The sequence below is a fragment of the Perca flavescens genome, chromosome 3, assembly GCF_004354835.1.
Source record: "Perca flavescens isolate YP-PL-M2 chromosome 3, PFLA_1.0, whole genome shotgun sequence".
Taxonomy (NCBI): Eukaryota; Metazoa; Chordata; class Actinopteri; order Perciformes; family Percidae; genus Perca; species Perca flavescens.
Window position 1 is genome coordinate 41,662,328 of NC_041333.1, and position 13,459 is coordinate 41,675,786.

General features: G+C 43.0%; 1 protein-coding gene across 1 annotated transcript; it reads right to left on the bottom strand.

Annotated features, from left to right (window-relative positions):
* Nucleotides 1-972: 972 nt before the first annotated feature.
* Nucleotides 973-12,293, bottom strand: LOC114553046 (NACHT, LRR and PYD domains-containing protein 3). The gene is made up of 6 exons (XM_028574142.1): nucleotides 12,008-12,293; nucleotides 8,881-10,690; nucleotides 8,607-8,780; nucleotides 7,740-7,913; nucleotides 4,933-5,065; nucleotides 973-978 (listed from the first exon to the last, which is right to left on the bottom strand). Exons 1-6 carry the CDS (start codon nucleotides 12,291-12,293, stop codon nucleotides 973-975), a joined length of 2,583 nt encoding a protein of 860 aa, XP_028429943.1.
* Nucleotides 12,294-13,459: the final 1,166 nt, after the last annotated feature.

Genomic DNA, 13,459 nt, shown 5'->3' on the forward strand with positions numbered 1-13,459 from the left:
GAAAGACAAAAATGACAATTGCAAGCGTGACAAGCGGGACGTGAACGTCCTTACGTGGAAATTCGCCGTTACATACTACTCGCTAAATCCTGTCTAACTGCTGCTCTGCCCGGTGCATTATACAAACACGCTGAAAGACGCCTTTTTCGTTGCATCAGAGGCTGACAGCCACTGTCCAAAGGTCCTTATTTTACGAGTTCGGAATGAGAACGGGTTTGAGAATGAGATAAACTCACTTTCAGCGTTGTGAGAGAAACAAAAAACAGAAATAAGACGAGAATATAAAGAATCATGCTTAAATGTAATTTTGCCAATACAACGGTCCCTAAGCACTCGTCTTACTGCCGTCTCTCCACCGGTGTTATTTCTCCAGGTTGGAGGACGGCTCGTTTTGATGAAAATGAGTTTGTAACTCATTGTTTACCTTACTTAGGTAGGAAAGATGCATTGTTTGTGATTTAATAACATTTCGCTGTAGAGTTATTGATCCCAGAAGTTAGAATCTGTGAATATCTTTCTAACTTTACCGAAGTTGAGCTCTGAACAGCGCTTGTTCTGGCTGTCTTGAGCCTGCGTGTGTAGAGTGTGTGTCTATATGTTTGGTCAACGTTTTCTTTCTCTCATTCAAATTTCTTGTCTGTCAGTCACAGTGAAAACCGGGGACATTTCCGGGGACAGCTCCAGACGGGGACAGGTCACCGAAACCACCGGTCACCCTACCTTAAGTCTGTTTAATTATTTATACGATAACAAAAACAGTGTAATCAAGAAAAACCATGATTTGCTCATTAAGTTCAGTAAACTCTTATTACTAGTTTTGTGTTATGAATAACATGACCAGTTAGTGATTCATTTACAGTACATAGAATCCTTTCAGTTTAGAAGTTGATTAATCAGATTCTCCAGAGTAACTGTCTTATATTCACTATAAAAAACATAAAATCATAACTCATAATGTTGTTTCTCACTGTCTCATCCCTGAAGAAGTATAAATACACAGAAGGTTACACAGAAGTATAAAGGATGTTTTAAACGGCAAAGAAATAGTCAGAGAAATGAGAAATGATCTGCACTGAGATCTGGTTCTCAGTGCAGAGTGTGTGTGATGGTGAACAGACTGAACTCTGATTTCAGCAGCTGATGTTCAGTCAGTGTTTCTGTCCACAGGAGAGACTCTCAGTCCTGCAGAGGACTCAGAGACACTGAGGAACCAGGAGAGACTCTCAGTCCTGCAGAGGACTCAGAGACACTGAGGAACCAGGAGACCAGAACCTGAACCCAGGATAGAGAGTCTGAGTGAATGTGGTGTAGAAGGTGTGGAGGTGGATCAGTGAGTCAGAGGAGACTGTGTAGAAGGACAGAGAGCCAGCAGGACAGTCCACATACACTGCTACTCTACCAGAGACAGAGGAGGAGATGGATGTTACTCTGTTATTGTGACAGACATAGTAACCATCATCAGAGCTGTTCAGACTCCAGGACTGATCATTGTATCCAAACAAACAGTCATCTCTGTTTCCTCTCCTGCTGATTCCTCTGTAACTCACTGATATATAAACATCTCCTCTCCTCTGGACCTCCCAGTAACAGCGACCAGTCAGACCATCTCTACACAGCAGCTGAGGCCAGAAGTCAAACCTCTCTGGATGATCAGGATATGGCTGATCCTCCTCCTCCACTAATGTCACCTTCCTGTTGTTGTCAGACAGTTTGAGTTTTCTGTTCACTGTGTTTGTGTCCAGTTCCAGCTGACAGACATCTGATGGAGAGAAACAGACACAACACAGCAGCAGATTATCATCTGTTGATTTATTAACTCTTGTGTTGTCTTCCTGTCAAACTGACTCGGTCTGTTTACCTGTTTATAAAGCATGAAGTATAAAATATCACCCAATACTATTTTACCTTCTAGTCAACTCATTAGAACTCATTACCATAGTTTGATAGTTTTACACTTATTCTTTGGGATTTATGGTCAATAAACCTCATTTACATGAAATTATAAACAAGTTTTGAGTAAAATAAGCAGAAATATGAATTATTTTCTTTCTTTGTTCTCCTCTGCACCTGTTTGGCATCCTGTGTGTCTGTGTGTGTGTGTGTGTGTGTGTGTGTGTGCGTGCGTGTGTGTCTCTGTATGTATGTGTCTGTGTGTGTGTGTGTGTCTGTGTATCTGTGTGTGTCTCTGTCTTTGTGTGTGTATGTGTTTGTGCGATTGTGTCTCTGTATCTATGTGTGTGTGTGTGTGTGTGTGTGTGTGTGTGTGTGTGTGTGTGTGTGTGTGTGTGTTCAAGTTCAAGTTCCACTTTATTTATCCTTAGAAAAGGAAATTTGATTTGCAGCAGGATATCTGAAAACACACACATACACATACATGTGTAAGCAACATTATAAACACAACACAGGACACACATCAACACCTTCAATAGAGACACCTTCCCCAAAACCAGTGACAAGATCCAATTGGACAGTACACAGGTCAATATATCATAATGAACAGTAATGGAAATAAATTAATAAATAAGAACATTTCTATGTAAAAAATTCAAAGATGTCACTCAAGTGAATTCAGGTTCCTAATAGCCACAGGAATAAAAGAATCCCTGGCACGTTTAGTTCTTAACATAGGTAGCCTAAAACGGCGACCTGAGGGGAGCAAATTAAACTCCCCAAAGAGTGGGTGATCAGGGCAGTTTAAAATGTGGTTAGCCTTACCCCTGACCTGTCTATCATATATGTGTTGCAGCTGTGATAACTGTACCCCAACCACCTTAGACGCTTTGTTAGCTTACGCTTATTGGTCATTGGAAGACCACTGTACCACACCACGATACAAAATGTCAAGACTGATTCAATCAAACACTGGTAAAACAAAGTCATCAGAGTCCTGCACACGCTAAATGATTTCATCTTCCTCAAGAAGAAAAGTCTCTGTTGGGCCTTTTTACAGGCTGCATCTGTGTTGCTCTCAAAGGATAATTTACTGTCAATGATGGTTCCTAAATATTTATATTCATCTACTGTCTCAACGTTCATGTTCTGGATAACAGTTTGTGAAACATTGTGCTGTGATCTACAGAAATCAATAATCACATCCTTTGTCTTAGAAACGTTAATAGACAAATAGGAGTTTTCACACCACGCAATGAAACCATCAACTACAGGGCCATGCCCCGCCTCATCATTGTTCAAAAGGCTCACTATAACAGTGTCATCTGCAAATTTCACACAGTGCCTTTTCTCATACTTACTCCTACAGTCATTTGTGTATAACATGAAAAGCAATGGAGAAAGAACACAGCCCTGAGGAGAGCCTGTGGAAGTAAGGACTTTTGAGGATAAAACACCATTGACCCTTACACACTGCGACCTGTTCAACAAAAAATCCAGTATCCAGCCATTTAAGTTAGGGTTTAAGTTAAAAATAGACTGAAGTTTCTCAGAATAGTATTGAATGCTGAAGAGAAGTCTATAAAAAGAAGCCTTGCATGAGTCTTTGAGGTTTCCAGATGTTGATAAAGGGAATTTAGCAATGTAAGTATTGCATCCTCAACACCTCTGCTAGCCCTGTAAGCAAACTGAAGAGGGTCTAGCTGTTCTTCCACCTGCTTCAGTACCTCCTGCTTAACCAACTTCTCAAAAGTCTTCATCACCAATGAGGTGAGAGCAACAGGCCGAAAGTCATTTAAGACCTTGGGATTCTTACACTTAGCCACAGGAATGATTGTAGAGTGTTTCCAAATCTTTGGCACTGTTTGCGTCGGGAGTGATTGAGTAAAAATCACTTTAAAAATCTCACTTAACTGACCAGCACAAGACTTAAGGACTCGACCACTGATGTTGTCAGGGCCAGGCCTTTTCCTAACCTTAGTTTGTTTAAATAATGTTTTGACCTTAGATACATCAATATCAAAATCAAAAACAGATCAGTCACTGACCAAATCCTCTCTCATGTGACTGATTTCCGCACTAAAATCATTATTAGAAAATCTCATATAAAAACTATTGAATTCATTTGCAAACTGCTCATCAGAATCAAAACCATTTAAGGAAACTGTACTAGTGCCTTTGTGTAGTCCTGTCATTATTTTCATGCCATTCCACACAGATCTGAGATCAGACTCACTAAATTTGGACTCAATTTTTCTTTTATACGGAAGTTTAGCCTTTACTATTTCAACTCGCACAACCTTCCTAATTTTAACATATGCACTTTTGTCACCACTATTAAAAACAGTCCTCTTTTCCCTTAACATATGTTTCAGTTCTTTAGATATCCAGGGCTTGTTGTTGGGATAGTAAACAACGGTCTTAGTTGGGATCACACTGTCCACACAGAAAGAGATGTAACTGCATACTGCATCAGTCAGTTCATCAATGCTTTTGGATGAATCTTGAAAAACGGACCAGTCAGTGCAGTCAAAACAGCCCTGCAAGGCCAAAGTGCTCTCCTCATTCCACACCTGGACCACACGCGCCTGCACTTTGTCTCTATGCAGCACAGGTCTGTATGTGGGGAGAAGATGCTCCACATTATGGTCAGAAAATCCTATAGGAGGACCTGCAACAGACTTATAGGCTCCCTTGATAGAGCCATAGCAGAGATCCAATATTCTGTTCCCCCGAGTGGGACAGGGGACGTACTGGGTGAAACTGCTCAGCGATTTTTTACAGCTGACATGATTAAAATCACCCAGAAAGAAGCACGGGGCATCGGGAGAGATTGATTGTAGTCTTTGAGCTACTGAAAAGATGACATCAGAAGCAGATTTTATATCTGCTCTGGGATGGATGCACACTACTGTTAAAAATATTTGGGGAAATTCCCTAGGCAGATAAAATGGTCTAACAGACACCGACAACAGCTCAATGTCCGGTAAACAAATCCGTTCGCGCACAGTAGCGCCATTGCACCACTTTGGATTGATGTACAGGCAGACACTTCCCCGTCACCTCCGGGTCACGATCCAAGCGGATCGGAACCCCAAATCCATCAATGTCCACAGTAGAATCAAGGTCAGTGTCAGTCAGCCACGTCTCGGTGAAAGTCATCACACAAGTGTCCCTAAACTCGCGCAAAGAGGCCACACACGTTTGCAGTTCATCAGTTTTATTCCTTAAGGACTGAACATTAGCCAGCAGTATCGATGGTAAGAGAAGACGTTTCTTTTTTATTAACTTCCTTAAACGTTGCCGCACTCCGCCTTGTTTCCCTCTCTTCCTAATTTGGTGTAGCCGAACACCTAGAACTTTGTATCAGAGCATTGTCACCGACTAAGAAGTCAAAACAGTCGGACACCCCCCAACTTAATGGCCTAGTTGCATCTAGGTCCACAACGTAATTGCTTGATTTAAATCAAAGGAGAAAGTCCTTTGTGTATTGGATCCTGTTGGGCTTGACCAACAAACCCCGAGCGATGTTCAGCACGATTGCCAGAAGTAGGAAGAAAAATATCTCCATTGTTAGGCTTGATACACACGGCAAAACCCCTGTGCAGAAACAATAACTTTGTAGTTTATTTAATGTTTTGCTGGTAACAAAGGACCTCACACAACCGTGTGTGTGTGTGTGTGTACTTTATTCATCTTTCCAATATCTTGACTCGTAGGTTATTCAATGCTGATTTATTTAAGAACATCCAAAGAAAACTAAAGGCTACTTGAACAGAACATCTTATATCTGTCAAACTTGTGAAGTATGAGTTTACCAGCAGCACCTGAAGGCAACACAGCTCTTCAATAATATCAGTGACTGTCAGTAGTAACAAAGTTAGCTTTCTGTTGGCTCCACTGTTGATGAAATGTATTGATTAGTTCTCTTGGATCATCATGTTCAGTTTGTTGTGTTCATGGATTTTAAATCGATCGATTGAGTTCTAACATCTTTCCAGCCACTAAAACAGAAATTCTGGAGAAATTCATCAATGTACTTCAGTTACGAAAATGTAAAGAAATCTGGTCTTAAACTGACGCAGATAATGGACGTCATCACAAAGTTTTATGGCTCGTTCATGGCTTGGTAGCATCGCATTTCTCCCAATCTACAGGGTTATCCTCCATAAACAACATGAAATTAAGGAGAGGGTTAACTTTTCCTGCTACAGATTTCTCACTGTGGTCAAAAAGAACAGGGGAGACACTTTTGTTTCTCCATCTACACCGCTAGAGTAGGTACTCTCTCCCAAGTTAATGCGAGTCACACTCTCACTGTACGCACACACTGCGGCCGACTTGAGCTGCAAAGAAGCTCCGGCCGCCCTGTCAAGGACACTTGTCAAAAAGTATGAGGAAGCTTTTTGATGCTTTGTCACTCTGACGTGGCAGCATTCTATGTTCAACACACGATTGAAGAAAAAGCACAAGCAGCCACTGCACGAGCCAATACATTGACACTAGAAATCTTTTATAAATTACATAAATAATGACAGAATTTGTATTGTTTATTGATCGCAGCGGTGTCCGTTAGCAGTTAGCTCGCACGTTAGCCGCTGAACCACAGCAGAATGCAGGCAGAGCAAGCTGTTGCCAGCTGTTGATCCGTGCAGGACTTCACTGTGAGCAGACTGTTTAGAGATAATGTGACCGTTCACTGTGAGCGGACTGTTTAGAGACAATGTAACCGGCAGGTAACGTTAACTGGTCCCTATACGCAAAACAACGTCATATCATAAATGATAGGGAACCCAGCAATGGCCATTATGAGCTTTTCCTCTAATTTCTCGGAACTAATGTTTTGGTAGGAAGGAAAGTTTGCATTGTATGTTTCTCTGTGATCAGCCAGCACAAAGGAAGTCTATATTCCGATTGGTTGCTTGTCATTTGCCGCTGCTTGCCGCTGAACTGCGTCATAGCTCATTAACATGAAGTTGACCTACTTTCAACTTTCTGATTGATGCTCTGGTCGCTCAAAATGCTCAAAATGGCCAAAACGTGACGCCGACAGATATTCCGCTTCTTGCAGCTGAGAGAAGCCGTCTTCCGTTGAAAATGCATGACTTCCTGTAACTTTAGAAGCTCAAGACGGCCGCGGTGTGTAAGTACAGTTACACTCTCTACCACACAGTCAGGACACTTACATAGGCTACGGCACAAGTTCTGCGTAGAGCCTACGCAGAAGCATTAATCTGCCTTTGGACTCAACTCTCTTCAAAAAACATGTCAGGCAAGATGTTCCTAAACAAAATCAGCAGTCTGCTTTCATTTGCTTGTGCTGATTGTCTGTCAGATTGTGTCTTTTCTGGTTTTACCTATTTTCAGTAATGAGATTTGATGTTGTCTTGCTTTAACTGCTGGTGCTGATTGTCTGCTTAACATTGGTCTGTATTCATTGCCTGCATTATCCATTACTGCATGATGCTGCCTGACTCCTCAGAGCTCTTCCGTTCAGATGTTTGGCTTTCTCTGGTTCTCATCTGACATGTTTTTTATATTTAAAATCAGGAAGAAGCACAACAGGTGAAAATAAGCTTTTTCTAAAGCTAACCCTAAACATTTACAGGTATGTTGATCCCTGACAATTAGTGAAAAAATTTCACAATTAGTGAAAAAAATAAATCAAACGTAAAACACACTCACACTTCCTCAGACCAGGTTTCAACCTATGTGGTTCACCATGATCCATCCTGCAGGAAGAAATAGTCACAATCAACTTCATAAACCTTCGCTCAGATCCTTCATTAAACATGAACCAGAGTTCCTCGGTTAGTGGCAGAGGAACTGTTTTGTCCATCTGTCCATACCTGAGAGTTTCCAGTCTCCAGTTAGGATCCTTAAGTCCTGCTGACAGCAGCTTCACTCCTGAGTCTCCAGGATGATTATAGCTCAGGTCCAGCTCCCTCAGATGGGAGGGGTTGGAGCTCAGAGCTGAGGCCAGAGTAATACAGCCTTTCTCTGAGATCATACAGCCTGACAGACTGCAAACACACATGCACACACACACACACACACACACACACACACACACACACACACACACACACACACACACACACACACATTAGACACATTAGATTCTCATAACAGCAACAAAAACTGTCCCAGATGGAGAATAGTGTTCTAAAGTCCTGTAATAAACCTGCTCTTCGTATATCAAAGTACAATTTATTTTTCATGAACAGGAACCTTATCCTGGTGATAAGCTCCAGAGTCAGTGAACCCCTTGAGTACAATATTGCTGCCACATCTAATACAGAATCATAAAAAGGACTAAAAGACTTGATATTTAACTTTTGGTTGTTACTCAGGTCCAGCCCTCACAGACTAGAGGACTGGGAGCTGAGAACTGAACCACTGTGTGAACCACATTCTATGAAGACAATAAGACCTCATGAAACAGCTGAACACCAACCTGAGAGTTTCCAGTCTGCAGTGTGAACTCCTCAGTCCAGCAAACACCAGCTCCACTCCTGAATCCTTCAGGTCGTTGTTACTCAGGTCAATCTCTCTCAGACTGGAGGACTGGGAGCTGAGAACTGAGGATAGATCTTCACAGCTTCTCTCTGACAGGTTACAGCCACTCAGTCTGAAATTAAAAGTCCATCCAATAATTAACATATGAAGTAAATAAGAGCTGAAAGACATAATTTTCCAGACAGCTGAACACCAACCTGAGAGTTTCCAGTCTGCAGTGTGGACTCTTCAGTCCAGGAGACACCAGCTTTACTCCTGAATCCTTCAGGTCGTTGTTACTCAGGTCCAGCTCTCTCAGACTGGAGGACTGGGAGCTGAGAACTGACGACAGGGTTTCACAACTTGTCTCAGAGAGTTCACAGCCACTTAACCTGAAGAGGAATCAGCAACACATAAGAAAACGATAATAAGGAAACGTTGTTAGGAAGAAGAAAAACTATATTTAATCTGAATAGTTCTGTGTGTACGTACAGAGCTTTGCTGGAGGCTTTGACCACTGGCAGCAGCCTCAGAAGAGCCTTCTCTGAAGCACAATATTTCTTCAGGTCAAACATGTCCAGATCTTTCTCTGAAGACAGTATGATGAAGACCAGAGCTGACCACTGAGCAGGAGACAGTGCACCTGTGGAGAGACTGCCTGATGTCAGGGACTGTTGGATCTTCTCCACTAGAGAATGATCATTCAGTTCATTCAGACAGTGGAACAGATTAATGCTTCTCTCTGCAGACATATTCTTATTAATCTTCTTCTTTATGTGCTCAACTGTATTCTTGTTTGCCTCAAACGTTCTTCCTGTCTGTGTCAGCAGACCTCGTAGGAGAGTCTGATTGGTCTCCAGTGAAAGACCCAGGAGAAGGCGGAGGAACAAGTCCAGGTGTCCATTTGGACTCTGTAAGGCCTTGTCCACAGCACTTTGGTAGAACTGTGCTAATTTTGTTTGTTCTGATTTGTCTCTGAAGAGTTTAGACAACCAGCTTGTTGTCCAATTCTCCAATAGCAGGTTGACTCCAGAGTTGGTGAATGTCAGGAGGACATGAAGAGCAGCCAGAAACTCCTGAACACTCAGATGGACAAAGCAGAACACCTTGTCCTGGTACAGTCCTCTCTCCTCTTTAAAGATCTGCGTGAACACTCCTGAGTACACTGAGGCTGCTGTGATGTCGATGCCACACTCTGTCAGGTCTGATTCATAGAAGATCAGGTTGCCTTTCTGCAGCTGCTCAAATGCCAGTTTTCCCAGGGACTCAATCATCTTCCTGTTCTCTTCACTCCAGTGTGGATCCATCTCCAATTTTCCATCATACTTGACATTCTTCCGTTTGGACTGAACCACCAGGAAGTGGATGTACATCTCAGTCAGGGTCTTGGGCAGTTCTTCTCCCTCTCTGGTCTTTAACACCTTCTCCAGAACTGTAGCAGTGATCCAGCAGAAGATTGGGATGTGGCACATGATGTGGAGGCTGCGTGATGTCTTGATGTGGGAGATGATTCTGTTGGCCTGCTCCTCATCTCTGAATCTCTTCCTGAAGTACTCCTCCTTCTGTGGGTCAGTGAACCCTCTGACCTCTGTCACCATGTCAACACACTCAGGAGGAATCTGATTGGCTGCTGCAGGTCGTGTGGTTATCCAGAGGCGAGCAGAGGGAAGCAGTTTCCCCCTGATGAGGTTTGTCAGCAGCACACCCACTGAGGTGGACTCCGTAACATCAGTCAGGATTTTAGTGTTGAGGAAGTCCAGAGGAAGTCGACACTCATCCAGACCGTCAAAGATGAACACAACCGGGAACTCTTCAAACCTGCAGATTCCTGCTTCTTTGGTTTCACTGAAGAAGTAATGAACAAGTTCCACTAAGCTGTACTTTTCCTCTTTCAGCACATTCAGCTCTCTGAAAGTGAATGTAAATGTGAACTGGATGTCCTGGTTGGCTTTGTCTTCAGCCCAGTCCAGAGTGAACTTCTGTGTTAAGACTGTTTTCCCGATGCCAGCGACTCCCTTAGTCATCACTGTTCTTATCGGTTCATCTCTTCCAGGTGGAGTTTTAAAGATGTCTTCATATCTGATTGTTGTTTCTGGTCTGTCTGGTCTCCAGGATGCTGTTTCAATCTGTCTGACCTCATGTTCATCATTGACCTCTTTAGCCCCACCGTCTGTGATGTAGATCTCTGTGAACATCTTATTCAGAAGGGATGGGTTTCCAGCTTTAGCAATACCCTCAAACACACACTGGAACCTCTTTTGTGAGTTGGATTTGACTTTTCGCTGGCATGCAGCAAGAATATCTGAACACATATAACAATGAAATCAATGAGGGGTTGTTGCAGTTAATGTCTGTGCACATTTCTGTTTTCCTGAAATTTATTTAAGAGATTAACTTATTTAAAATGAATAATTATTCCCCAACAAAAACTGATATGTTGTGTGTCCAAGTCATGCATCCATGGACTATGGTCTCCAAAGAAACCAGAAGGTGTATAACTTAAAGGTCCAATATGTAATATTTGTACTGTAATAAATCCAAAAATGACACCAATGCCTCATCAGATATTAAGGACACATGTTAAACTGAAATACTATCTTTTCTGACAACAATGCTAATGTCAGTATTTTTTCTTTTTGAAATTTACATTCCGTGACGGAATTTCTGTTTATGTTTTGATTTGTGTGTTGTTATCAATGGCCCAGTTTGACACCCAGGCCGGGTTGCCAGATATACCTGTAAAAACGTAAACCCAGGTCTAACGGTAGTACAGCCATGAAAACAGCAAACAAACGAACAGGATAAATGGAGATAGATTCTACCCGACCTAAAAAAACAGTTGCGTGACCAGAGACGTAACAACCCCCTGGTAAATATTGGAGATGTATTTGAAAGATGGAAACGACTCTCCAGTATTTTGAATTGGTAGTGCAGTAACTATTTTAACCGCTAGCTGCTAGTATTACGTACAATATTACATATTGCACCTTTAATTACAGAGGGATGGGAATTATTATTATCCAAGGTGTTTCTCACAGTGACATCAGTGTTTGCAATTGTTAAAGGGATACGCCACTGTTTGTTGAAATAGGGCTTATCACGTTGTCCCCTAGCTGTAGATAGGCGGGCCAACACATTTTTTGTGCATGCATCGTTTTAGTCCGGTGCAACAAGGGCAGCGCTGCCGCTAGTTAGATTAGCATAGTGAATGGAATCCTATGTTGCTGGTTAGCATGTTGTGAGTAACAGTGAGCCAACAAAAGACAAAAAAACAACCTAATTACTTTCACTGAGACAAAAAATGCGTTGGCCCACCTATCTACAGCCAGGGTAGACTATTTCAAAAAACGGTGGCGTATTTTTTTAACCAGAAGAGCCAACAAAAACTGGATTGTCTGACTTTGTTTCATCAACTTTTGTTCTTGGAGACACTTTATGTTTTGTGTCTGTGGTAGATGTGTGTTTGGTAGCTTATTCCGTTGTTGTAAGCACAATATAAACTTCTATCTTTGTATATAGGAGGGAAACATAAGCAACAAAGCTAATGTTTGTTGAAGATATTGTGATATGTTTGATTTTTTGTTACATCCATTTTCTAATTAATAACAGTATGACTTACCTGGAGGTTCTGAGATGGTGTTTGATAAATTTGACAAATTCTTCACTAACTCATTCTGATTCATCTTCACTAAAACTATTCTGGTCACATTAATGGTGTTCACACTGTAGGTTGAGAACATCAGGTCCACTGTCTTCACCCTGTTTACATTCTCCAGTTCGCTCTTTGGGATTGCTGGGAAATCTTCAAGGCCGCCATTCAGCTGTAGGTACCACTGGAATGTTTCAAAGTCCTCAGCTCTCAAGTCTTGTAAAGTTCTTAAGACGACCTCTTTAGGCATTGCCATTTTTGGTTCCTACAGAGATCCAAAAGAAACCAAAAAACATTGTCACCTCATATACCTGTTACCTTCACTTTCTATGTCTTTTTTTAGCTCCCCCTAAGATGTTGGTATTTTCCATCCATCCATCTTCGTCCGCTTATTCGGTATCGGGTCGCGGGGGGAGCAGCTCCAGCAGGGGACCCCAAACTTCCCTTTCCCAAGCAACATTAACCAGCTCCGACTGGGGGATCCCGAGGCGTTCCCAGGCCAGGTTGGAGATATAATCCCTCCACCTAGTCCTGGGTCTTCCCCGAGGCCTCCTCCCAGCTGGACGTGCCTGGAACACCTCCCTATGGAGGCGCCCAGGGGGCATCCTTACCAGATGCCCGAACCACCTCAACTGGCTCCTTTCAACGAGAAGGAGCAGCGGGTCTACTCCGAGCTCCTCACGGATGACTGAGCTTCTCACCCTATCTCGAAGGGAGACGCCAGCCACCCTCCTGAGGAAACCCATTTCGGCCGCTTGTACCCTGGATCTCGTTCTTTCGGTCATGACCCAGCCTTCATGACCATAGGTGAGGGTAGGAACGAAAACTGATCGGTAGATCGAGAGTTTTACCTTCTGGCTCAGCTCTCTTTTCGTCACAACGGTGCGATAACTTGAATGTAATACCGCACCCGCTGCGCCGATTCTCCGACCAATCTCCCGCTCCATTGTCCCCTCACTCGCGAACAAAACCCCAAGGTACTTGAACTCCTTCACTTGGGGTAAGGACTCATTCCCTACCTGGAGTAGGCACTCCATCGGTTTCCTGCTGAGAACCATGGCCTCAGATTTAGAGGTGCTGATCCTCATCCCAACTGCTTCACATTCGGCTGCAAACCAACCTAGTGAGTGCTGAAGGTCACAGGCCGATGATGCCATCAGGACCACATCATCTGCAAAGAGCAGCGATGAGATCCCCAGCCCACCGAACTGCAACCCCTCTCCACCCCGACTACGCCTTGATATCCTGTCCATAAATGTTACAAACAGGATTGGTGACAAAGCGCAGCCCTGGCGGAGGTCAACCCTCACCTGAAACGAGTCCGACTTACTGCCGAGAACCCGGACACAGCTCTCGCTTTGGTTGTACAGAGATTGGATGTATGGTTCCAGAACCGAGACTGTGCGTAGAGGTAAGCCCCAC

What these genes read in the sequence shown, in the direction of transcription:
- LOC114553046 (XM_028574142.1), bottom strand. Translation starts at nt 12,293, where the DNA reads ATGGCAATGCCTAAAGAGGTCGTCTTAAGAACTTTACAAGACTTGAGA. An exon ending in AAAGCCTCCAGCAAAGCTCT is followed by an intron (nt 8,781 to 8,880) that starts GTACGTACACAC and finishes ATTCCTCTTCAG; the next exon opens with GTTAAGTGGCTGTGAACTCT. An exon ending in TGGAGACTGGAAACTCTCAG is followed by an intron (nt 5,066 to 7,739) that starts GTATGGACAGAT and finishes GCGCGAGTTTAG; the next exon opens with GGACACTTGTGTGATGACTT.